At 42.8% G+C, this 25,467-nt stretch overlaps 1 protein-coding gene across 8 annotated transcripts in view; it reads right to left on the bottom strand.

Moving 5' to 3' along the window:
• Positions 1-2,714: 2,714 nt before the first annotated feature.
• kcnt1a (potassium sodium-activated channel subfamily T member 1a) overlaps positions 2,715-25,467 on the bottom strand; it is a 68,878-nt gene continuing 46,125 nt past the window's right edge. For 2 of the 8 annotated variants that reach the window (XM_076980048.1, XM_076980046.1), the window contains 14 exons: positions 18,932-19,161; positions 18,501-18,714; positions 18,228-18,333; positions 17,275-17,447; positions 16,403-16,474; positions 16,028-16,162; positions 11,200-11,311; positions 10,938-11,039; positions 10,159-10,242; positions 8,298-8,426; positions 7,640-7,928; positions 7,146-7,208; positions 6,360-6,444; positions 2,716-5,240 (listed from right to left, as the gene is read on the bottom strand). In XM_076980048.1, coding sequence (XP_076836163.1) covers positions 5,135-5,240; positions 6,360-6,444; positions 7,146-7,208; positions 7,640-7,928; positions 8,298-8,426; positions 10,159-10,242; positions 10,938-11,039; positions 11,200-11,311; positions 16,028-16,162; positions 16,403-16,474; positions 17,275-17,447; positions 18,228-18,333; positions 18,501-18,714; positions 18,932-19,161 — 1,900 coding nt within the window. In that variant the 3' untranslated portion in view covers positions 2,716-5,134. Of the gene's footprint in view, positions 5,241-6,359; positions 6,445-7,145; positions 7,212-7,612; positions 7,929-8,297; positions 8,427-10,158; positions 10,243-10,937; positions 11,040-11,199; positions 11,315-16,027; positions 16,163-16,402; positions 16,475-17,274; positions 17,448-18,227; positions 18,334-18,500; positions 18,715-18,931; positions 19,162-25,467 lie in introns of all 8 variants that reach the window. The other 6 variants (XM_076980049.1, XM_076980040.1, XM_076980042.1 and 3 more) reach the window with 6 other exon arrangements.

Below are 25,467 nucleotides of genomic sequence, written 5' to 3'. Positions count from 1 at the left end.
TCTTGAGTCCCAAGAGACACAGTGACAGATGTGACGTCTGCTCTCCTGCAGTGAGTGCACACACACACACACACACACACACACACACACACACACACACACACACACACACACACACATGCGCAGATACACACTATTCTCCACTTTGTTGCATTTCTTTCAACAGGTTGATGTTAACAGGAAATTACATCACATCTTCCTCTAAATCTGGGTGAAATATCCATTTTCAGGCTACTGAAGGTCTTTAAACAAACACACGCACACACATGCACACATTTTCCTTTTGTCTTAATGGACAGTAGTGTATAGGCAAAGTCTACTGAAATAATACTTTACAAAACATTAGTTTTTCCAATTAACCTTTAGTAACCTTTAGTAAGAATTCAACTTTAGTTAGTTTACTTTAGTAATTTTAAAGTAAGCAACTGACATCAGCTGTGGTTGCATTTCCTGAATCGAATCATGTAGGTCAGTATGAACAGAAGTGGTAAACCCCTCTTAGCCCAGACAGGAGGGCTGCCAAGCTCGGATCAAACCATGGCTGTTAGGCTCCTCCCTTCAGCAGACGGTGTTTGTTTTGGTAACGGCCCCGGTAACAGCCCCGGTTTCCAGCACACGCGCTATCCTGCCAGGTAGCTCCAGGGGTGCTTGCAAAGAGACAGTCGCACTAACACTTTATGGACAGCTAAGCGTAGCTTAACTTCTCCTCACTGGTAGAGCATTTTGATATTATTGATATTAGCTTGGTAATTACTTTTACAACTGAAAAAAATTCCTATCAGTTATGAATCAGATAACAATTTTTACAGGTTCCTTGGTTTTAGATTCCAAGAGTTAAGCATAGTCACTACAAACCTTACTGGCTCAGCAGAGAAGAAATCTGAATATATTTACTGCAAAGAATAATCTGATTGGTGGAGAGAGTAAGTGGGGCGGTTTTGAGGCATTTGAAGTTTTGTCGAAACTTGGGTCGAAATGTTTACTGTCAATTCACTTGCTCTGCTATCAGAGTGTAACAACAGAAAGTTACATACAACAGTGTTTTATCAATAAACAACAATCAGCAGAGCACACATCTTTATCTCCCGCCCTCCCTCTCTCTCACACACACACACACACACACACACACACACACACACACACACACACACCCACACACACACACACACTCACACACACACACTCACACACACACACACACACACACACCCACACACACACACACACACACACACACACACACACACACACACACACACACACACACACTCACACACACACTCACACTCACACACACACACACACACTCACACACACACACACTCACCCACACCACACAAACACCCACACACACACACACACACTCACACACACACACACACACACACACACACACACACACACACACACACACACACACACACACAGCCAACTCAGCAAGTTAAACAGCCCACTACCTTCTGATATATATATGTTAAGAGAGATGTGTGTACGTATATGCGATATTTTAAGGGAGGTAAATATAGGAACTGAGGGAGAATTAGAGGAAGGATGGAGAGAGAGAGAGAGAGAGAGAGAGAGAGAGAGAGAGAGACTTCCACCATCCAAAAATATCTGTTTTATTTTAACAGCTTTAGAACAATAATTAAGCCTTGTGCCCCTTTCAGCTGTTTATAGAAAACAGCCTCCATAAATGTGTGTTTGGACTGAATGCATGTGTGCACTTGCGTGTGTTAGACTATGCATCTTTGTGTTTATGGGAGTGCAGTATGTAGGTGTCTGGGAGTGTGTGTGTGTGTGTGTGTATGGGATTTCAGCATCTCTGATTCTGACTGATAAATGTGGGTATTCTATAGTTGTGTGTTTATGAGTGTGTGTGTGTGAGAGAGGGATTCCTCTGTCTCTTTCTGATGCGGTTTGATAATCTGTACAACCCCGGGCGCTGTTTGATGACATGTGCAGGTTTGGGCCTGAGGGCGTCATGCTACGCCTCCCGGTGCAGTGACACGGTACACCTGCTATCAACCAATCAGCACATGAGGGTGGAGAGGTGGTATCCGGAGGTTGTGCTCTAATCGGTCTTTGGCTTCTGGATCATATCAGGGGTTCAGTGACAACACCCACGGCTCTAGACTGCCCAGTGCTCTGAACTGACAGAACTATAGACTGCCCAGTGCTATAGACTACCCAGTGCTATAGACTGCCCAGTACTGTAGACTCTCCAGTCAGGAAACATCCAGAGGAATTCATGTGTCACTGACTGAGCTGTCTGATGTTGAGGTAACATTTTTCTCTAACACCATAGCAGGCAAAAGGAGAACATTTCATTTATATTAGCTTAATAATTACTTCCACAACTGAAAAAATGTCCTATCAGTTATGAATCAGATAACAATTTTTACAGGTTCCTTGGTTTCAAATTCCTTGGAAAATAATGAATTCAGCAGAAGACCTGCATAGTAGTATTACACCTGTACAGATCACAGAGCCACAAATCAGTGCTTTATTTTTTATTTGGTCTGACTTCTGATTAATACTCTGTTCAGGTGTTCCCACACGGCTTCAGCTGTGGTGAGTGTGGGGTTGTGTGGTGAGTGTGGGGAAGTGTGATGAGTGTGGAGTTCTGGACTCTGGTTATGTTTCGGGTTTCAGGCTGAAAGATTTTGGTGAGTCAGACCATATCTGTGTCCATCTACGTTAAGATTTTATTAGTTTATTTATTCATTAATATTTTACATACAGGATAAACCTCTGTGTACACTGTGCACAACTGTTCCAAAGGGAACGTGTGTGTGTGTGTGTGTGTGTTAGGAGAGGAGGCTGGTCTGTGTATAAGGTAGTGAAAAACGTTTTGTATATGAGAGTGAAACCAGAAAGTGAGGGGTGTGATTACTTTACTGTCCAGGATTTTTTTTCCTTTAAGCCTTAGAATTAATCAGAAACCACACACACACACACACACACACACACACACACACACACACTTCCAGCTGCGTTCACACGCTTCCCTGTCTCATGATCTTGCTCAGACCTGTCGACCGAAACCAGCATGCACAGTAATGTGTGTGTGTGTGTTGTGCGGATGTCAATATATGTATATGTGTGAGAGGAGAAAGGCTAAAACCCAGTATTTTGGCACACAGCGCATTCTCTGTTGTTGCAGCTTTCTCTGTCTCTGCTTGAACCAACACATCTTTTCACCCACTACAACTTTCATTTGAGTGTAGGTATGCACGCACATGTGTGTGTGAAGAAACAGAATGTGGTTTGGTGTTTTAATTGGTTTCAGTGTGTCACCCACAAAATGAAACATATAGTATTAACAACATGAAATTTGCAATATTTCAAAGTTTAGTTTCGGAGAGCATATACACACACTCACACACATACATGAACACACACATACACATAGTGCTAAATCTAGCAGCACTAACACAATCTAGACATTAAAGGTGCAATAAGCAACCTTTCCATCGGACTGTCTTGCTGGTAGGCACATGTCTGGTCACATTAATTAGTCACATTCTAAAACACTACAACACTATACGATCACTGCAAGAAAAGCAATCCGCTCAGTGTCCAGGACTGTTACAAGCAATCAGTCCAAGATCATGGGCTCTCCTTTTACAAAAATATATCCTGAGACATACAGTTTCCTGGGTTGTTTGAGGATTCCTCCTACAAGTAACAGAATATGAACACTAAATCTGAAAAACACAGTATATAGAAAAGAACTACATGTAAGTTTCTCACTACACCCAATTAAATGATCACCTTAATACTTTAATGAACCAGCTGTAAACACTAAGTGAGCAAAAATTTTAGCTTTCTTTTGGGTGGGTGCATGTGTGGTGGTTACAAAGTTTCCAACAGTTAAGTGTTTTCATGCACTGACCTTTAAGCACATTGACCTTTAGCACACGTTTCATCAGCATCTGGTGGTGAGAGAATCCCTAAACACATTCAAACTTACATGTAGCTCCTTTGACAACAATTCAAAACAATCACTGTTTATTACATTCATTGGTTTGAACATTCAGTTCACTACTTTGACTTCACAACTCAAAACTGTTTACTTTGTAATCTAATCTACCGACTACATTGCTTAAGTATAGCAGGTCATGCTATATAAATCCATAAAAAAAACAAGAATGTTTACAATCATAAAAGATGAGGCAAATTAATATTTCTAATGATAAATCTGAACTCTGTTTAGATGTGCATTGAATCCACTACAAGCACAATTTGGCACTAAAATCGTAGTTTGTCAGCCTATAGGAGAACCATTTGGCATGAAGTTAAGTTTGTCACAAACAAAAGTTTGAACATTTTGATCTCTGTGTTCCACTAAGCTCCTCTGACACAAAAACAGCTGGGAAAATATTTTTCAATGGACGTCCTTAGTGCACTAGCAGTAGCGACCACACAGATCACTTTCCCAGTCTGTCAGTCAGGTATTTACATATTGACGTTGTGTTGGGAGCATACATGGATTATTACCTGAACCCATAAAGGTCTTTAAAAATACTTAAAAAATAAAAACAAACAGGATATTCAGTGTTTGTTTCACAAAAAGTTAAACTTCTATATTGATTTGTGCCCATATTAAATAACAGTTTTGATATCTGATTATGATTTCTGATAAATTGTGAATCAAAACCAATCCTTTAAAGTGCACTCAAACTTTTGGATACTACTGTAAATGCTGGTAATGATAACAATTAAACTTTCTTTAACAAAAAATAATCACTATCAGAAAATCGGTCTAATTGCAAATTCTTCTCTGCTGCTTCAGGATTCCACCCTGGGTCCTGATATTACACCATAATGTAATCATAATGTAATCTTAGCCACAGTAGAGCATGTAAAACAACAAAACTACTGAACCATGAGGCACCGATATGAGGTAATGAAGTTCTGAATTATGCTCTGAAATCAGCTGCTCTGGCACCCCCTACTGATCAGATTTAAACACTACACATGGCAGATAGTAAGCAAATACGTACAGGGTGTGTGATGTGTCTCCACCTGCTGGTTACAAAGCCTTACTGCACATTTTATCACAGCATATTAGAGGGATCTTTCGTCTAGCTTATATGGTTTATATGATTTGCTCCAGATCAGTTTTAAACAGTTAAAGCTGGTTGAGCTCTGGTGTGTCAGGTCCTGGCTCCCTGCAGCGGATCCGGGTCGGGGGCTCATTGGGAACATGAGCGAGTGGGTCCGGCCGGATCAGAAATCTGCCAAATAAACAGGACACAGAACTTCACGCTTTGCCGTGCGAGATTGTTCTAGAGCAGGGGTCGGCAACCTATGGCACGCGTGCCACCGTTGGCACGCGGAGGCATAATCAGTGGCACGCGACACGCTGGGCCAGCATCAGCAAAAAATCTAAGACAGAGAGCACGATCCTCCAATCGAAATCGCTCCTCAGCGCTCTTCTAAGCGGAGGCGTTTATACTCGGCGATCGATCGCGATATAATATAATATAATTTCGATATAATTGTGTCCATTTACACCACCCTCGCTCAACAACTTACGTTCGCCACTCGGCACACTCATTGACTAGACATGTTAAAGTTGGCACTCCGTGTCTCAAAGGTTGACGACCCCTGTTCTAGAGCTTTAGACAAAGTGACTCCAACGCCCCCTGGTGGAGGGTCTGACTAAAAAAAGTGACCAGCAGCAAATGTGTCATATGTTTATTGTATGTTGTATAACGCCAAGCGTCCAGCTTCACTTCTTGATTCTGTACCCCCCACCAACCCCCCACCCCCAACAGGGGTTAAAAAACAGAAATAAAACATACATAGTTGACAAATTATAACATTATAAAATTATTGTATTATTAGTAAAAGTGTAATAAGTATAATATTAAATAAAAAACATGCACATTTTATGTTTTAATTCAATTGTAATGCAATTTTATTTGATGTTTTCTCTCCCATGGATTATTCTTGAACTCTCTTAGTTCTCTGTAATCATCACTGTTTAGGCAGGAACACAGTGAAACTTCTTTCTTTGAAGAAAGACCGACGTTAGGTGTGTTTTGTGTTCGGACATGATAACTAAATTCAGGAGTGTAATGTTGAGGATGATGCAACCTTGGAAGACTACACTCACTATTTATTTTGTCTTTAATTACCAAAATAGCAATAGGACTTCCTCTTTTCCAAAAATTGAAAAAGTAAAACATTTTCTCACTTATTGTGGGTCCCTTTGCTCTTATGGGGGGTCTGCAATTTGAATATTTGCATGTTGGACCAGTTGTGTGTGTGTGTGTGTGTGTGTGTGTGTGTGTGTGTGTGTGTGTGTGTGTGTGTGTGTGTGTGTGTGTGTGTGAGGCTGCGATACACACACGACGTCGTTGAGCTGCAGGTGGGTATCGGGGGCGGGGTTAATCAGCACGTAGGACAGCGAGTTCTGCTGGTCGTTCAGCTCGCCTACAACGAAAACAGCACAGTGCCCACATCACTCCGCCTGCCTCCACCACCACGCCGCATATGCACAGACTCCGCCTACCAGGTCCGTCATAGTCCAGTTTCCTTCATCCCCTCAGTCAATTAACAGGGAGGAGGCAGAAGCACTTTCACACGTCTCACCAAACTGCCACATGAACGAATTATTTCATAGCAGCACAGTGTTGTCTAGCTAGGCTTTAGTACCTAGCTAGGCTTTAGTTAGGGTGACCATATTTTTGTTTGGGAAAACCAGGACACTGGGGGGGGGGGGGGGGGGGGGGGGGAATTAATGTAGAATTAATGGCCCGATTTACGGAATTTAAAAACCAGGACATTTCCACAGTTTTAAAAAATATCCCAGGACGCCCGGGACAGGACGTGAAATACGGACATGTCCCGGGAAATACGGACGTTTGGTCACCCTACTTTAGTACCTAGCTCTAGCTCTGTCAGGATGCGTCAGCATGGACCTCTCTGTGAAAAATGAAACTATATCTAGAATTCGCACTCACAGACAACCCAGAAATGTGAGTCAAATGTGAAAAAGAGGTTTACACTGGTGGTCCAGAAAAGTTTAGTGCTAGGCCTTGATACCTGCTAACATGGGAACCTGTGACTATAGGTGATGTATTATGTATTTACGAGGAATTATGATGATCACAATGATAATGTAATCATCTTACCTTGTAAATAACCTAAATTCAGTCTGTTCATCACGTCGCTGGCTGTCAGATTTGTGATGTCTTCTGCTGAGCGGAAGTGGCGACAGGGGAGAGACAGCAGGACATAAGGAGAGAGATCAGAGAAATGAAAGAGATACCGGGAGAACGAGAACGTCAGAGACGAGAAGAAAAACAGGTCGTGCTGGGACACTGAGCAGTGCTTTGGATCTTAAAACAAGTAACACATGATTTGAAATTCATGATTCTTAATTCATGGCTAAAGTCATCTTGTTTTCACCACTGCAAAACCAATGCTGTATCAGAGAGGTTTCTTCTAAAAAGATCCCAGCATGAAACTTATATAGTACAGAGAAGGTTCTGAGACCAAGTCTTTTTACGCAGTATGTAAATAGGTAAATAAGTAAGTAGGCATTAATTTATGTATGTAAATAATATTTAAATAACTTCCTGACTGGGGAAATAAATACTGGCATTATATGGGTGTAGTAGTTTACTGAATCCCGTGTGTAAGCCCAGGTGCTGCATGCGGTTCCGGACGAGTTCTGTTAGCTCCTCCCTCTCAGATCGCCGAGACACGCTATGCTTTGGCTGGGCAGAGAAGAAGGAGGAGTCACTCCTCTTCATGTTCCGCCTACTGAGGCGCCTTGTCCAGTGCATGCTCTTCCTGCGCATGAGTGGGTTTTCTGATTGGTCACTTCCTGAGGAGCTTCGGGTTAGGATTTTTGACTCCTCCCCCCTCTCTTTGCTGTCTGCCAACCCCTCTGTACTTCCAGAATGTTGAGACTGGCACCATGGGAACAACAGACACACACACACACACACACACACACACACACAAAAAAATATATATGAAATATGAAAAATAGTATGACAATAAACAGAAATCAAATTAATCAGTTACTGGTATTATTGTTTTTGATATTATAAGCTCATTCTATGAGTTCAGAGTTTTTCCTCGCCACTGTCGCCTTTGGCTTGCTCATTAGGGTTCTGGACCCATAGTATTGTTAACCTTGTAAATCCTTTAAAGCGCTTTGTGACAACATGTGTTGTGAAAAGCGCTATACAAATAAACTTTGATTTGATTTGATTTGATTCATGAAAAAAATACAAATAACTTGTGCATTCTGTGTGTGTGTGTGTGTGTCTCACCTCAGATGACAGGAACATATGGGACTCCGTGCGATAGATTCCAATAGGAATTTCTGAACTTGTGGAGCAGAGTTTCTGAAATAGTCGTCCGTACGTCCTGATCCACAGATCAGACTCACAAACACGCATCTGGAAGGGTATACAGCATTCAACATACAACATACAACATACAGCTTACAACATACAACATACAGCTTACAACATACAACATACAGCCTGCAACATAGAGCATACAGCATTCAAGATACAGCATTCAACATACAGCATACAGCTTTTAACATACAGCATACAACATACAACATACAGCTTACAACATACAACATACAGCCTGCAACATAGAGCATACAGCTTTTAACATACAGCATACAACATGTAGAATACATACAACACACACACACACACACACACACACACACACACACACACACACACACACACACACACACACACACAGAAAGACAAACTCTCTCACACACTCTTTCTCTCACCCTCACACACTTTCGCTCTCTTGCTCTGTCTCACAAATACACACACATGTACCATACACACACCTACTCTTGTATTTTTTACTATTTTCTACATAAAAAAACAGGGAAGGTGTCAAACCAGTGAAGCAACACACACACTATATTGCCAAAAGTATTCGCTCACCCATCCAAATGATCAGAATCGGGTGTTCCAATCACTTCTATGCCCACGGGTGTATAAAATTAAGCACCTAGGCATGCAGACTGTTTTTACAAACATTTGTGAAAGAATGTGGGGTTGTTTTTCAGGAGCTGGGCTTGGCCCCTTAGTTCCAGTGAAAAGAACTGTGAATACAACAATTCCCTGCTCCCAAGTCTGTGGGAACAGTTTGGAGCTGGCCCCTTCCTCTTCCAACATGACTATGCACCAGTGCGCAAAGCAAAGTCCATAAGGACATGGATGACAGAGTTTGGTGTGGACGAATCTGACTGGCCTGCACAGAGTCCTGACCTCAACCTGATGGAACAACTTTGGGATTAATTAGAGCAATATAGTGTATATGATCATGCTGTGATGGAGGCATCTTGTCTTTGTTAGATGTTTCTTTGAAGCAACTCTCTTGTACTATGATGACATGCTGTGGGTCTCAAGCAGATTCATGAAGCATCCTCCTCTCACGCTTCTCCATCAGTCTTGAAGACGTTCTCACATTCACAGCAATTGTACAGTGAGGAACATAAGTTCTGAAAGTAAACTATCTGCTGAGGTGCATCTAAAAGTGTGTGTGTGTGTGTGTGTGTGTGTGTGTAGAAGATACACTGGCTTACACCTTTTCCCAAAGTACATTTGGCTTAAAAATAAACTTCAATTAGATTAATTATTACCATTTACTACTATTAAAAATATTCAGTCAGGTGTGTCCAGTCTTACACTACATACTCTCTCTCTCTCTTTCTTTCTCTCTCTCTCACACACACACACACACACACACTCCTTCTTTCTCTCTCTCTCTCTCTCTCTCTCTCTCTCTCACACACACACACACACACACACACTCCTTCTTTCTGTCTCTCTCTCTCACACACACACACACACTCTTTCTTTCTGTCTCTCTCTCTCTCTCTCTTTCTCTTTCTCTCTCTCTCTCTCTCTCACACACACACACACACACACACACACACACACACATACACACACACACACACACACACACACACACACACACACACACAAACATACACACACACACACACACACAAACATACATACACACACACACACACACACACACACACACACACACACACACACACACACACACACACACACACACACACACACACACACACAAACATACATACACACACACACACACACACACATAGGGACTCACAGCACACAGGTATCCTGATCCAGGCGTGGTGTCGAGCCCCAGCAGGAGCCTTGTGATGAGGATCATGTAGTCCTTCACAAAACACTAACAGAGAAACAAAGAAAGAATGTGTGTAATCCCACTAATGCTGGCAGCAAAGCCAACTCTGATATGTTCAGGGAGAATCCATCTTCACCCACCAACATGCCAATCGTGTTTTACTTAAAGCATCATGGCAGCGGTTGCTGTAGCGACACTGTCACTCAGGTTACAGTGTGAATCTCTGTTCAAGAAACAGAAGGAGTGCAGACGAATATCCTTCCACACACACACACACACACACACACACACACACACACACACACACACACACACACACATTCACACTCTCTGACACACACATATACACACACACTCACACTCTCTCACACATACACACACACACACGCGCACTCGCACACACACACACACACACACACACTCACACACACACACACACACACACACACACACACACACATACACCCTCTTCTTATAGTTTGTCAGAGTTGATTTAGTCCAAACGGCAGCGTCTGCAACAGAGGCTCCACCCCTACCATGATCCAGCCACAAAGTCCAAGACACACACCCCCCCACACACTCCCACACCAACACATACACCACCCACACACACAGACACACACCCACACACACCAACACATACACCCCCCCCCCCCCCACACACACACACACAGACACACACCCACATCCACACACACACACACGCACCCACACACAAACACACACACACACACACACACCTGGTAGAGGAGTGTATCCAGCATGCTGATGCTGAAGACTCGACCAGCAGCAAACGGCAGACGGAACATGAAGGCCAGATTAGAACCTTTATCTCGCTCCTTCTAAACAGAAAATACACACACACACACATGCAATCTCTTTAGCATTCTGAAGAGCTCTCAAACTCCATCAGCACAAGTTAGCACTGTGTGTAACAGTAGCCCTGTATACCAGTATCAGCTGATCCATTTTCCCTGACTTTTGACCTTTGACCTTTCTCACCTTCTCTAGCCTGGACAGGGCCAGTGAGTAACTATCCTTTGCTCTGAACTGCATGAAGCGCATGTTGGATGGGTGAGTCAGCTCCGTAATGATACTGAGACTAGGAAACAACCTGCTGAGAGAGAGAGAGGAGAGAGAGGGAGAGGGAGAGAGAGAGGGAGAGAGGGGGGAGGAGAGAGAGGGAGCGAGAGAGAGAGGAGAGACAGAAAGATGATTGATGGGTCAGCTCTGTAATGATACAGAGACTAGGAAACAACCTGCTGAGAGAGAGAATGAGAGAGAGAGAGAAAGGAGAGAGAAAGGAGAGAGAGAGAGAGAGAGAGAGAGAAAGAGAGAGGAGGAAACAAACTGCTGAGAGAGAGAATGAGAGAGAGAGAGAGAGAGAGAGAAAAGAGAGAGAGAGAGAGGAGGAAACAAACTGCTGAGAGAGAGAATGAGAGAGAGAGAGAGAAAGGAGAGAGAAAGGAGAGAGAAAAGAGAGAGAGAGAGAGAGATGAGGAAACAAACTGCTGAGAAAGGAACTGAGAAAAGATGCAAAGAGAGTGAGAAAGATGCAAAGATATTTATAGAGAGTGAGATATATATATATATATATATATATATATATATATATATATATATATATATATATATATATATTAGGGGTGGGACGCGATTAAAAAAATTAATCGAATTAATCGGAAGCTTTGTAATTAATTAATCGAAATTAATCGCATTTTAATCGCATTTCAGTATTTAACATGAGAAATATTAATTTAAGTTTGAATGATGAATGAATCAATGAACATAATCAAACTTCAACATCTTGTGTATTTTTCCACCAGTCTACTACACAGACCAATATATGAGTGCAGAAAACAGTTCAGAACATTGGAAATTCTGACCAAAAATGTTGTTTAATTTTGGGAGTTTTGCTCAGGATATTGGAAGAATTGAAGTAAATCAGAAGATGTTTTTTAATACCATTTTAGATGGTATACTTTTCTTAAATTTCCCAGGCCTCTGCCACAGGCATCTCCATAGTGCCTAGAAGTGGTCTTCTGCATGCTCAAAGCAAATGACTGGATCTTCCATTCATCATCTATAATATGAGCTGTCACACCAAGATCATTCTTGTTGCTAACAGAGGTCCAGTGATCCCCAGTCAGAGCCACATTTGTGGCGCTCTTCACAATAACCTGTTTTACTTCCCTTTCACAATAACCTGTTTTTTTTTTCCCTCGTTCTTACGTACGAGGTTAAGAAGTACTTGGTGCTAAGAACGTTTTGGGAAACTCACCCCTGGACGGTAGTTCATAACTTGCATCAGTTGACGCAATGTGCAGCGCTTCTTGTAAGCCTTTATCTTCGACCACAGAGAGCGAACAACACAAATAATATGACGCGTCATGTATAAACGCGTGCGGAGTCGCGCGCTACGGTCACTCGCAAAAGTTTAATCCAGTCTTAATGGTCCAATGAAGGTACTTTAAAAACCAGGACATTTCCTCACTTTAAAAAAAACCCGGGACGACCGGGACAGGATGTGAAATGCGGACGTTTAGGTCACCCTATCGTACTAGGAATACATTTAGCAGCTAAGTTATCATTACTGACCTGCGCGTTAAGCTGGGCGTACACTGTGCGATTTTTGGCCCATTTTCAGCCGATTTTTCACTAGTTTCGGCTCAATCGCGTGTCGTGCATCGTATCGTTTACACAGGTAAACGAGGAGCGATTCACACCCAGGCCCGTCGCGATGGGGCAGGCAAACCAGGCAATTGCTTGGGGCCCCAAGCTGGCCTGGGGCCCCCAGACAACAACAGGTTAAGAATTAAATGCAGCGACAAACTGTGTGAGCCCCCCTTTACATTCTCAAAGTCATGAGCAATGACACTGTTCTCAGAATCCCCCTTAAGGGGCCCCTCCCACCAGCTGCTTAAGGCAGGTAGACACTGTCCTGGCAGACAGCCAAGTTTTAGACGCCGGCAAATATGAAACTTAACCATGAAGCGAATTTATCCATCAGGAAGCCAAAAGAGAAAACAAAAGAAGGAAGAGGAACACAAAAAAACTAGTGGCGGGCCGTTAACGGCGTTCGTTAATTTGATACTCTTATCGGGCGATATAAAAATTATCGCCGTTAATATATCTACTAAATGGGTAAGCAAACTATGATGACTTTCAACTTGACAGTTTAGCTCGGCTGTATTCCTAACCAAATTGCACAGTAGGGGCGAGAACGAGTTTTCAAACCTGTGAATTAAAAATCGTACGTGTGTTTACATGGATGCAGCCACGAAGTCGCCAGGTTTGCTTCATGGAAAATTCATTTTTAGGAACGTAAAATATTACCGGAGCGGAGCTCGGAGCGGTCGTTTTCTGCATGGTCCTAGCGCTAGATTCGTCGCTATTTAAATATTTATTTTTAACCGTTAAAACTTCAGAGGACCAAACCGGCTTTTGAAAAAGTCCCCCCCAAATTATGTCCGTGAGATTAAATGTACTAAATGTTGGCTTACATTTCAAATATCATGTTTAGCTGAATAAACATGTTATCAACCCCTTTTAATGTACAGTATGTAGGCTTACAAATTCATGTTTAACTGAATAAACCGTTGAACACGAGTAGCCTACATTTTATTGAGTATGTTTTTTTCTTCAAGTATCAAAGTAGAACAGCTTCCTCAAGCAGTCATTGATGCATTTTGGAAACAGGAGATGAGCCCCTGGTCTAATGCACCCTCTGTATTAAGAAACCCTATCTCAAAAGCTGACTTTTAGTTATTACTTGGGTAGCACACATATGAGCCATTTTAATATAGATTAATCTAGATTAATTTCAAGATTTCAGTGAGATTAATCTAGATTTAAAAAATTTATCTATGCCCACCCCTAAAAAAAACACAAGACAGTGGTAAGTGATGATTTACACTGGATAAATTAGGCCTACCTGTACAAATGGTGTAATTTAGCAGCAGGTAGGCTAAAAACAATATATACGTCCCGGGTAATCCCATACTTAAATCTGCTATGTTCAGCTACAAGTAGTAAATTTGTAAAGTAGTTAGTTTGAGGTGTATATGCTGTGGTTCTTGAAGGTGGACTGCGGCCAGATATGTTTTTTTTTTTTGGCCGGAGGGGGGTTTGGGCATGAGATTTCTGGTGTGGAGGTTGGGGGGGCCCCGGTTGGTGTCTTTGCTTGGGGCCCCCAAATACCTTGAAACGGCACTGTTCACACTTCACGACCAACTCCCGATCAGAAATCGCAGCGTCGCAAGAATATCAAACATGTTTGAAATTCAAATCGCTCCTCGTGAGAGTATCGCACTGTTGAAGCAGCTCCACGAGCCGACTCTCCCTGCGATTTAGTCGTACAGTTTGAGCTGGAGCTGAGTACACGATTTAAAATATCGTACAGTGTACGCCCAGCTTTAGCTGCAACATGTTTTGCGTTGAGGTGGTAACGAAGGGTGGAAGTGCTCCTGTGATAAGCGAACTCCTTCCTACATAAAGTGTAAATAACACTATTTTTGTTTGAACTTCCATCTGGAAGTTTCTTATATTTAAATTTCCCATCCACCAGCGTAGCCTCTTCAGTCATCTGCATCATGCTCATCTTATCGTGCGTCCATATAATCTGTACGCCTGGAACTCGTGCACTGAGAAACATTCCACGATGCAAAAGTGTATCGTGCGTTAAAATGCGTTAATTTTTTTAGTGCGTTAATTTTCCTGTAATTAATTAATCGAAATTAACGCGTTAAAGTCCCACCACTAATATATATATATATATATATATATATATGGGTCATTCCAGGATTTTGGTACATTTCCTGTCCCACCACTTAAATTTCAAATGTACATATCCAAAATATCTAAATGACTATTTTTTAAAAACATTGTACTTGTTATAAGACAAACTGTAAAATTTGGTGGAAAAATAAGCGCCTTAGATATTATTCAAAAGACCGAATACCTTTGAACCACCTCAAAAAATGGCCGTTTTCTCTTGTCCCACACATTGGGTGACCAACTCCTTTGCCAAATTTAACAATTAAAATAAGCTCTAAATAAATTACTTCCTCTTGTATATTGTTGAAATGCATCTCCTTTACTTATGAAAACAACTTATTTGGTCTACATTGTATTGCATGTCACAGTTTTTACACTATTAAGTTGTGTCCCACAACATGCAACATAAGGAATTTTATCTGGCAGAGAAAGGGTTAAAAATATTTGTGTACTAGCACAAAGGAATTTGCATCACAAGGACATTTCCTGCCCACATGGCAAGAAAAATGGTAAGTGCTCTAACAATTTTCAAGGTTTTTTTCCAAATATGTTTGTCCAAGTTGTGTGTGTCACTCAGTGAATGCAACCCTGTTCCTCATATTGTAAGACTAATATTGAGTAGAGTCAAAATTTACTTTATATACTTATATAACCATATTTGTCCTTGATCTTGTATACTGTAAATTTTACAGTGAGCATCTGTTCCTGGGGTAGACCACAACTTAGTCTAAATTTGCAACCCTGTTAGTCCCAACCCTGTTACTGCATACCAATTTACTGCACACCAATCTAATAAAGAAAAAACTTCTTCCATATCTGAGATTGACGAATCAAACTTTTTGATAGTTTATAACCTGTAGATTATAAATATATGATTTAAAATGATCAAATTGAAGATCTAATTTTCAGAAGTTACCACCCCTGAAATGTACCAAAATCCTGGAATGACCCATATATATATATGTGTGTGTGTGTGTGTGTGTGTGTAGAGAGAGAGAGAAAGAGAGAGAATAAGGGGGAGAGAGAGAGACACTCAGGTGGCCCACAGCCCCACCTGAACATGGTCTGCACATTGACGATGGTTTTAGCGTCGGCCATGTAGTCCTCCTCAGCACTCATAGTGCTCTCCTTGTCCACCACGACCAGGTTATCCGCATACAGGACCCCACACTGCAATAGGCTGTCCAAGCTGTCAGTTACACAGAAGGAATTGTCAGCTTATTTCCATGCAAATTCCCTGCAGCCCAATGGGCCAGCCAAGCCGCCAGTCACACAGCAGGGCGGGATTTCCGTTTGCAGAAGTTCAAATCAATTTGCCTACATACGAGGTGATCTGCTTACAGAATGGGATGGGTGAGTGAGAGTGGATTACCAGAGATCCACTACTGTCTAATCTGAATGCAACACTATAGATAATAACAACACTTACTTGTCAATGCTGCCCACCATGTAGTAGACCATTGGGAAACAGGAAATAGCTTCCAGGAAGTGCTCGTCGGGACTACAGGATAAAAAAAATTATAAAATGAGTACACAAACGAGTTTGTATTTTTTTCTGACAAATAAGGAGCAGGAGTGTCCAGCTGAAGCTCAAAAGCTCAAGTTCACTCCTCCTCTATCCCTCCTTCCTCCCTCTTTCCCTCTCACCCTCCTCCTCTATCTCTCCTTCCTCCCTTAGTCCCCCTCTCTCTCCCCCTCTATCCCTCCTTTCTCCCTCTGTCCCTCACTCTCATCCTCCTCTTCCTAGCCTTCTCTCCTCTCCTCAGCTGATGCTGAGTGTGGTCCGTATCCAAAGCAACTCTTTTTGTTTCTGTGGTAACCTGGACTGTGACAGGTGATGATGCATGTCTCTTAACTGAGAGCACTTCAGACTTTCTGTTGAAAAAAGCTCAAAGATTTTATTTGAAAAATGTTGCTGGAGAAAACACACACACACACACGCACACACACATCAATCGGAGGCAAAGTGTCAGACAAGGAAATAGCTGTAATAGCTGTCAGGGCTCTCCAAACAAACCTGAGAATGAGTCAGTGCGTGGGCTTAGAGCATGTGTGTGTGTGTGTGTGTGTGTGTGTGTGTGTGTGTGTGTGCGTGTGTGTGTATATATTTTTATATGTACACACATATGTGTGTGTGTGTGTGTGAAGAGAGAGAGAGAGAGAGAGAGAGAGAGAGAGAGAGAGAGAGAGAGAGAGTGTGTGTGTGTGGGTGAGTGGTGTTAGAGTGAGTGTATTTTCTTCTGTATGTGTACATTGTGTGTGTGTATGTGTGTGTGTGTGTGTGTGTGTGTGTAAACTCACTGATTGTCCAGCAGCAGCACTATGGGGTTGAGTTCTCGCCGGGGCCGATAGTATGCCCTCAGCGGCACTATGAAGTTGTACAGACCATTCCCTGCTGTCTCAGCGGAGACGATGATGAGTTTGTTCTTGAAGCCATACGCTTTCGCATCCTCAAAGCTCACGTGCTCACAAGCCTATAACAGCACAACATATCAGTAGAAACCTCTGATGATGTCATGCTGAGTCAATGTACATTCTCATTTGGTTTGTGTGAGTGGTTGTTGTTGTTGCCACGCCCCCTTGTTAGCCTACTCTCTGTTAGCCTGTTTCACATGGAGCTTGTTGGTGTAAATAAATGTAATTTGTGTTCACCGCTCTCTTTGCATCCTCTCCCTCGCGCATGTCATGTTACACTTGACAGATCACGTTAGCATTCACATTCAATAATATGTGACTAAACGTGTCCCTGACCGTTTTTGAAGATGATCTGAGATGCTAGTTCGAAATGTGTCTTGGAGAAGTGCTGGACCCTATTCATACCTATACTTAGCAGCGCTCATTTGTGAGATGGATGTTAATGCTAAGTGTGAACAGAGCCTTTATGTCTTTAAACTTGAGTGTACTCAAAAATACTGCTATTTCCAAGTCCCAGTCTTGAAGAATACCACTGCACTGCAGAGGGTAATGCAATATTGTGCAAAAGATGCTAGGGTTAGTTGCTAAAAACAGCTCTCTGGATTAAGATGTACTTTTGCAAATTGTTCTAAGATCTTAATGGAACTTGTTATCACATCACTGGAGGTTTAACGGGCATAATTATGCTAAATAAATAAAAATTATGCTAATATGCACATAGCCAATTATGAACTCACAGCTCTTATGATTACTATTAGCATAGTTGGGACTCAGAATTAATGTTAGCATGTCACGCTGGTGGTCAGGTTTAACGAAACGTTACAGAGGCAGAAGCTGACCTGGTCGAGCCGAAGACAGCAGAATTCTGCTTTCTGGAGCAGAAGGTGGCACAGCGTCGGTGAGCTTCCAATGTACGGGGAATTGGGAGGATAACCCTTTACACACCTGTGGACAAGAGAAAAACGGTACCAGCTAACATTGCATTACAGACCAGTCTTTTCCAACGGACAAATGTTGTTCGACAGTGTGGTCTGGGGTTCATTGCACTTCACAATGAGGTTCTAGAAGGTTCTAGATCAGTGCGAAAGGCTTCAGGTGTCTGGGCAACATACTCAGAGATGGAGTGCACTTCTTCATCAGAGTGTGCGGCCTCGTCTTCTGATTGGTCACTTAGGAGGTCACATGGCAGTAGGGAGGTGGAATCAGCAATCTCCAGCACGGGAGCAATGCTGGGCCGGCGACTACCTGCTCCATTCTCTGTGGGCAGGGCCAGTTTGCTCATGTCTCCGGTAGGACTGGTGTTCTGGAAGTCCATAGCAACGGTTCCTAATGAAAGCATGTAAGTATGTAAAACAAACAGCCAAACAAATTTAAAGAAATTTAAAGACAATTTCTCCAACTCAGAAACGCAACGTGATTGTCCAGGATATCAAAAAGTCTTTACATGTTTCTATTTCTCTAAATCTCAGTTGTTCTCTTTCTGTCTGTTGGTCTCTCTCTGTCTCTGTCTCTCTCTCTCTCTCTCTCTCTCTCTCTGTCTCACCCATGCTGGTGATGATGCTGTGGACAGGGAGTCCGGAGGGGCTGTTGAGGATGTCGCAGCGGCCCTTGCCCTGACGTGCTTCCTGTCGGATGGTGAAGGCAGAGTTTTCCTCCTTTGTGATATTGATATAGTAACAGGTGTCAGCAGAGGCCATGATGTGCCGTGGGCCTGGGTTCAGGAGAATGCTCTTATTGTCTTCTCTCTTTATCCCTATCAAACATACACCATACCTACACACACACACACACACACACACACACACACACACACACACACACACACACACACACACACACACACACACACACACAACTGAAGAACTCTGTATTTGGCTATTTGGAAGAATAAGTTTTGATGCTTGAGATAACACAAATTTGCCAGTGTATTAGGTCCCCCTATCCAATAGGGTGTTGTCGTTCCTCACACCTTCAGAACTTGCCTGAACATGCCCTCTCCAAGATGCTACATGGGATTTTGTACCCAATAGACAAAGATGCTGGATCCTTTTAAATCTTCCATCAGTCCGAGGAACCTACAGACCTAGTTTAGCCTAGGAGGCAGCATGGCACTGAGACGGGACTGCCTGGATGTCGCTCATTTATCCACCCACAGGATTTTCAACAAATCTCTTTTTGGCCAATCAAGTTGCAGGTAGCTTTCTGCTTTGGCATGTAAAGACTGGGATGACAGTCGTTTGGGGAATACTAGAACAGGCATCCTCACACCAAGTACCATGCCATGTTCAAAATGTCTTAATACACCCACCATGTGACGATCTAACTGGTGCTAAAATCACTGTGTGTGAAGGGCGGGGGGTCTACCTCAAACTGGCAGCTCAGTGTATCCGATTCACTTCTTATTAAGTCTAAGAGAAGTGGGGAAGAGATACAAAATAATCAGTGTGGTACATTGTCTCATTGAGCAGCTCAAAGCAAGAGAGCTCAGCTTCGAATCTCCTCTCCTCTATCCTCTGGTTTGTCCAATTTGCTGTCAGTATTTAGCAGTACAAACAGATTTAAGACAGCAGTTTTAACCCTGTCTTCAATACCATTCAAAACACCGTAGGGAGCAGGCCCAGGTTTAATGGTCACGGTTCGCTACTGATATACACTCACACCTAGACAGACAGACAGACAAATAGATATATAAACAGTAGTAAAAATAAGTCCAGAGAAACAATGTTTCATACAGAGGTTCTTCATCAGCTGTGTAAGCAAAGTGCTTCTGATTTAATAGGAGGAGGAACCAGTTTATATACACTGTATTGCCAATAGTATTCGCATACCCATCCAAATGATAGGAATCAGGCGTTCCAATCACTTCCATGGCCAGAGGTATATAAAATTAGGCACCTAGACATGCAGACTGTTTGCATACAGAGATTTGTGAAAGAATGGGTCACTCTCAGGAGGTCAGTGAATTCCAGTGCGGAACTGTGATAGGATGCCACCTGTGCAACAAATCCAGTCGTGAAATTTCCTCGCTCCTAAATATTCCTCGCTTCTAAATATTTCTTATAATAGATTAGAAGAAAATGGAAGTGTTTGGGAATTACAGCAACTCAGCCATGAAGTGGTAGGCCACGTAAACTGACGAAGCGTGGTCAGTGGATGCTGAAGCACATAGTGCGAAGGGGTCACCAACTTTCTGCATTCAATCACCACAGTCACCCAAACTTCATGTGGCCTTCAGATTAGCTCAAGAACTGTGCAAAGAGAGCTTCATGTAATGGGTATCCATAGTCAATCAGCTGCATCTAAGTGCAATACAAAGCATCGGATGCAGTGGTGTAAAGCATGCCACCACTGGACTCTAGAACAGTGGAGGTGCTTTCTCTGGAGTAAAGAATCGCGCTTCTCCATCTGGCAATCTGATGGATGAGTCTGGGTTTGGTGGTTGCCAGCAGAACGTTACTTGTCTGACTGCATTGTGCCAACTGTAAAGTTTGTTGAAGGGGGGACTATGGTGTGGGGCTGTTTTTCAGAAGCTGGGCTTGGCCCCTTAGTTCCAGTGAAAGGAACACTGAATGCTTCAGCATACCAATACATTTTGGACAATTCTATACTCCCAACTTTGTGGGAACAATTTGGAGGTGGCCCCTTCCTCCTCCAACATGATTGTGCACAGAGGTGTCAATTCCAGGTTCAGAAAGTAAAAGTCCTCACCAGGATTTTGCTCAGGCTTCCTGGATTGTGTTGATTCCACTAATTGTACCTGGATTGCACTCATTTGAAAATCTAGCAAGCTTGAGCAAAATCCTGGTGAGGACTTTTACTTTCTAAACCTGGAATTGACACTTCTGACTGTGCACTAGTGCACAAAGCAAGGTCCATAAAACATGGATGGCAAAGTCTGGTGTGGATGAACTTGACTGGCCTGCACAGAGTCCTGACCTCAACCTGATAGAACACCATTGGGATGAATTAGAGGGGAGATCCAGGCCTTCTCGTCCAACATCAGTATGTGACCTCACAAATGCGCTTCTGGAAGAATGTTCAAAAATCCCTATAAACACACTCCTAAACCTTGTGGACAGCCTTCCCTGAATAGCCGAAGCTGTTTTAGCTGCAAAGGGTGGACCAATGTCATATTGAACCCTTTGAATTAGGAATGGGATGCCACTTAAGCTCATATACGAGTCAAGGAAGATTAGCAAACACGTTTGGCAATATAGTGTATGAAATAATAGATGTTTAAATCATCACATTCATTCCACGGGGTTCTAAAGTTCAGATCAATTATTTTCATTCGATTCTCCTAATTTATATAATGAGAAGGAAAGCTGGTCGATTGCTATTATGATGAATCAGACTCGGAGGCATGTGAAGGATCCATAAGCCGTGAATTTATTGAGAAAGGGCGAGAGGGTGATCCAAATAAATGTCCAAGATCAAAACTAGAGGACAAGAAACATGGGCAGAGGTAACACTCAGAGGTCAAAACAAGAAAGATCACACAGGTAAGGAGGAGAAACACTTGGTATGCACACACAGGAGTAGAGGGAATACTTCACACTGATCGTTCTGTGGCAATAGTTGATATAGGGCCCATAATCAGCAGCAACAGGTGGATGACGTGGTCACGTGGGACTAATACTCAAGGACTGAGTAGCTCCAGACGACGAACCAGAACACTGCTGGTGTCCCCTTGGCTGTGACGGTCATCACCCTAGGTGACTGGCCCGGAAATCCCGAATGAGCGATAGGTCCAGAATATCGTCCTCGTCTACCCAACTCCTCTCATCAGTAACCCTCCCAGTCCACCAAGTACTGGACAATACGGCCCCTGTGACGGGTATCCAGAAGAGAGTTGGCGAGATAAGCCAGGGAACCATCCACATACAATGGCGGAGGTGGAACTCTCTGTGAACACAGTGACAGACTGGAGTGAGAGGCAGGATTACGGAGAGAAACATGGAATGTGGGTGATATATGGTACTGAGGAGGGAGAAGCAGGCGATACGACACAGGGTTGATCTTTGGCAGGACTTCAAAGGGCATGATGTGGATTCAGGGATTCAGCTTGCGACAGCGAGTTCGTAATCAAAGGTTCTTTGTGGACAACCATACCTTTTGTCCAGACAAATATTCAGGGTAATCCTTACGGTGTCAGGCATCCTGCATCTTTTGGCTCATTGCAGCTGTACATGGGCCTCCTCCCAGGTTTGCTCACTATGTCGAAACCAGTCTACAACAGTGGGAACATCCGAGGGCTCTCCAGACCAGGGGAATAGAGGAGGCTGAAAACCTAAAACACACTGGAAAATCAACTGTACCAGTTGAAGAGTGAACCAACAAATTTTGAGCATATTCCACCCAAGATAAGTAGCAACTCCAATCTTCCTGGGAATTACTGCAATATGACCTGAGAAAACGTCCGATTTCCTGATTTAATCTCTCGACTTGACCATATGATTGGGGGAGATACACCGAAGTGAGGCTTATGGTGCTGTTCAGCAGACAACAGAATGATTGCCAGACCTTGTAGGTGAACTGAGGTCCCCTATCTGAGGACACTATATGTTTTGCCACCTTGATGTACTCTACGTTCTTGTGGTCGGTTAGAATCATGACCAGGTGGGCCGCGCCCTTCAACCAATGATGGCCAGAAGCTCTCTGTTACCAACATCGTAATTCGTCTCTGCAGGGGAAAGTTTACAGGAAAAAACGTACACTGATAAGAGTTTTGTGGGCATGCCATGTCATTGTGTAAGAACAGCGCCACACTAGACTCCAAGGCATCTACCTCCACTACGAAGGGTTTGGAGGGGTCCGGGTATTTCAAGATGGGGGCTGATGTGAACCTTCCATTTAACCACTTTCTGCAGAAGCGCCCCCGGCAGGCTCAGCATGAATTTGATGTCAAATCACACACATTATCGAGAGAAATCCGGCTTTGAAATTGTTGTTGAAAACACGTGGACCATGTGGGACTCTTTAAATATCAATTTAAAAGGCAGGTTTATGATGCAAGATGACCATGTTTTGTCACCAATAAATTCATATACAAAGCTTCAATATCACACTCTAAAACAGTAGAGAAAATGTTGGTAAATACCTTTATTTGGTTGCTCATTTAATTGCAAAAAATTGCATAATCCTCCCTTGCTGAGAACAACAAACAATTTTCAACCTATCAGCGACATCACAGCGTTGTGTTACGTTGAACTGGTGAGTGAGCTGGTGACTTTGAATGAGCCTCGACAAGCTGACGCCTTTGAAATGATTGAAAACTGTTCTAACCAATAGTTCAATCGAAGCTGAAAAGATTAACACCTCACTTGCCATGATTTGTGAATGTTTGTCTTTGACAAGGACATGCACAAAACAAGCCAGTTGGGTTGTAAACATGCTAACCTAAGGTAGACTAAGCTAAGATAAGCTAAGCTCTCCAGAACACACGCGATTGACTCTGTTAGGCGAAACTGAAGAAGTCATGGAATATTTTGTACATCATAGAAAAGGCTTACTTTGGCTGGAGTTTATGTCGAGTTGTTTGGGTACAGCGTTGAACTAGAAGCATGAACAACAGCTACGAAGATCTATGAAGGACTCATTTGTGTGTATAAAAATTGTGAGTATAAATAAATAACTGCATGAGAATTCATACTAAATATCACCTAAATATGAAATGTGCCATATTTGTCAATTGTGACATTGTGAAATTTGTCCTCCACATTTACCCATCTGTGCAGTTAACACACACACTAGTGATTACTAGGGTGATGTGGTGCACACGTGCCCAGAGTAGTGGGCAGCCCTAGCCCGGTGCATGGGGAACAGTTGGGGTTAGGTGCCTTGCTCAAGGGCACCTCAGTCATGGCCTCAGGCTTGGTAATCAAACCCACAACCCTCTGGTCACAAGACCAGTTCCCTAACCACCAGACCATGATAAACAATATTAGTGCCTTTAAGTGCTGTAGTACTTCCTCAGCATTGTTAAGGTCTTAGCTAGCATGATTAGCTTAGCTAGCCTCTTATACTCTTGGATATCTCTTGTCCTATTATTAACATAAGATATAAATTTTATATTATAACTTCATTTGAAATTTTCTGGTCTTTCTGTAACATGTCCAACATGCTTGTTTTAGCAAAAAAAAATCTTGCATGTTCTTGATGATGGGCCAGTGTCTTGGATCAGGGTGTGCCACATTTGGACAAGGGTGTTGTACAATGGACACTCCTTGGGACAATTAATGCGCAATGTTGTTTAACTGTTCAATACTTGCATCTAAGTGCTCAATATTTTTTATTTTGTTTGGCCAACCAGGAAAATCCTAAGACAATGGAGTGCTCTGGAGTATCAATAACCATTAACAATATGGACTCGGTATGCAACACTCAAACCGGTAGTGTAATGGATGTGGTGATCTCAGTGACACTCCCATCAATACCTTTTACTTTTAACAGGTATGTACGTAGTTTGACAGGAACAGTGAATTTGCGAATGTCAAACATTAGTTGGAATTTCATGATGGAGGATTGGACAGACGTATCAGTTCATTCGTGGAGAGTGAGTCATCTTTGCAGGCTAGTTCCGCCTTGAGGGTGACGTTTAGACTTTGTCGATAGACAGTCAGAAGTGCTTGATAATTCCATCCACTGGCCGCAGCCAGAGTTCGAAATTGCACGAATTGCAGAGCGTGCTCGGAAGCCATTGACCTCCCCTGTTTAAGACGTAATAGTTGTTCACCGGCATCCTTACTATTTTCCAAATGATGCAACACCTCTTTAAACTGTCGCTTAAAGTCCTTATATGAGGGAGCGATCCCCGATTCGGGAAATCACAAAAGCAATATTTTCCGTGTCAGTGGGAAAAGCAGCCACCATTAGACTAAAATACAGTGAGCACTGAAGAAGGAAACCCTAACATAATCCCGGAGAGCCATCGTACTTTTCCAGTATGGCCAGTTGGATTGCTGGGGCAGCCTGTGCCTCCAAGACTGAAGTGGTTAGGGAAGATACCAAGGCAGTGGCTGCAGCTGCGGATACAGATAAACCCTGGTTGGTTCGGGTTAGATTCTCCATAGCCATACT

The sequence above is a fragment of the Brachyhypopomus gauderio genome, chromosome 18 (genome assembly GCF_052324685.1).
Source record: "Brachyhypopomus gauderio isolate BG-103 chromosome 18, BGAUD_0.2, whole genome shotgun sequence".
Taxonomy (NCBI): domain Eukaryota; kingdom Metazoa; phylum Chordata; class Actinopteri; order Gymnotiformes; family Hypopomidae; genus Brachyhypopomus; species Brachyhypopomus gauderio.
The sequence above is the reverse complement of the archived record's forward strand: the minus strand, read 5'-3'. Positions and strand labels throughout refer to the sequence as shown.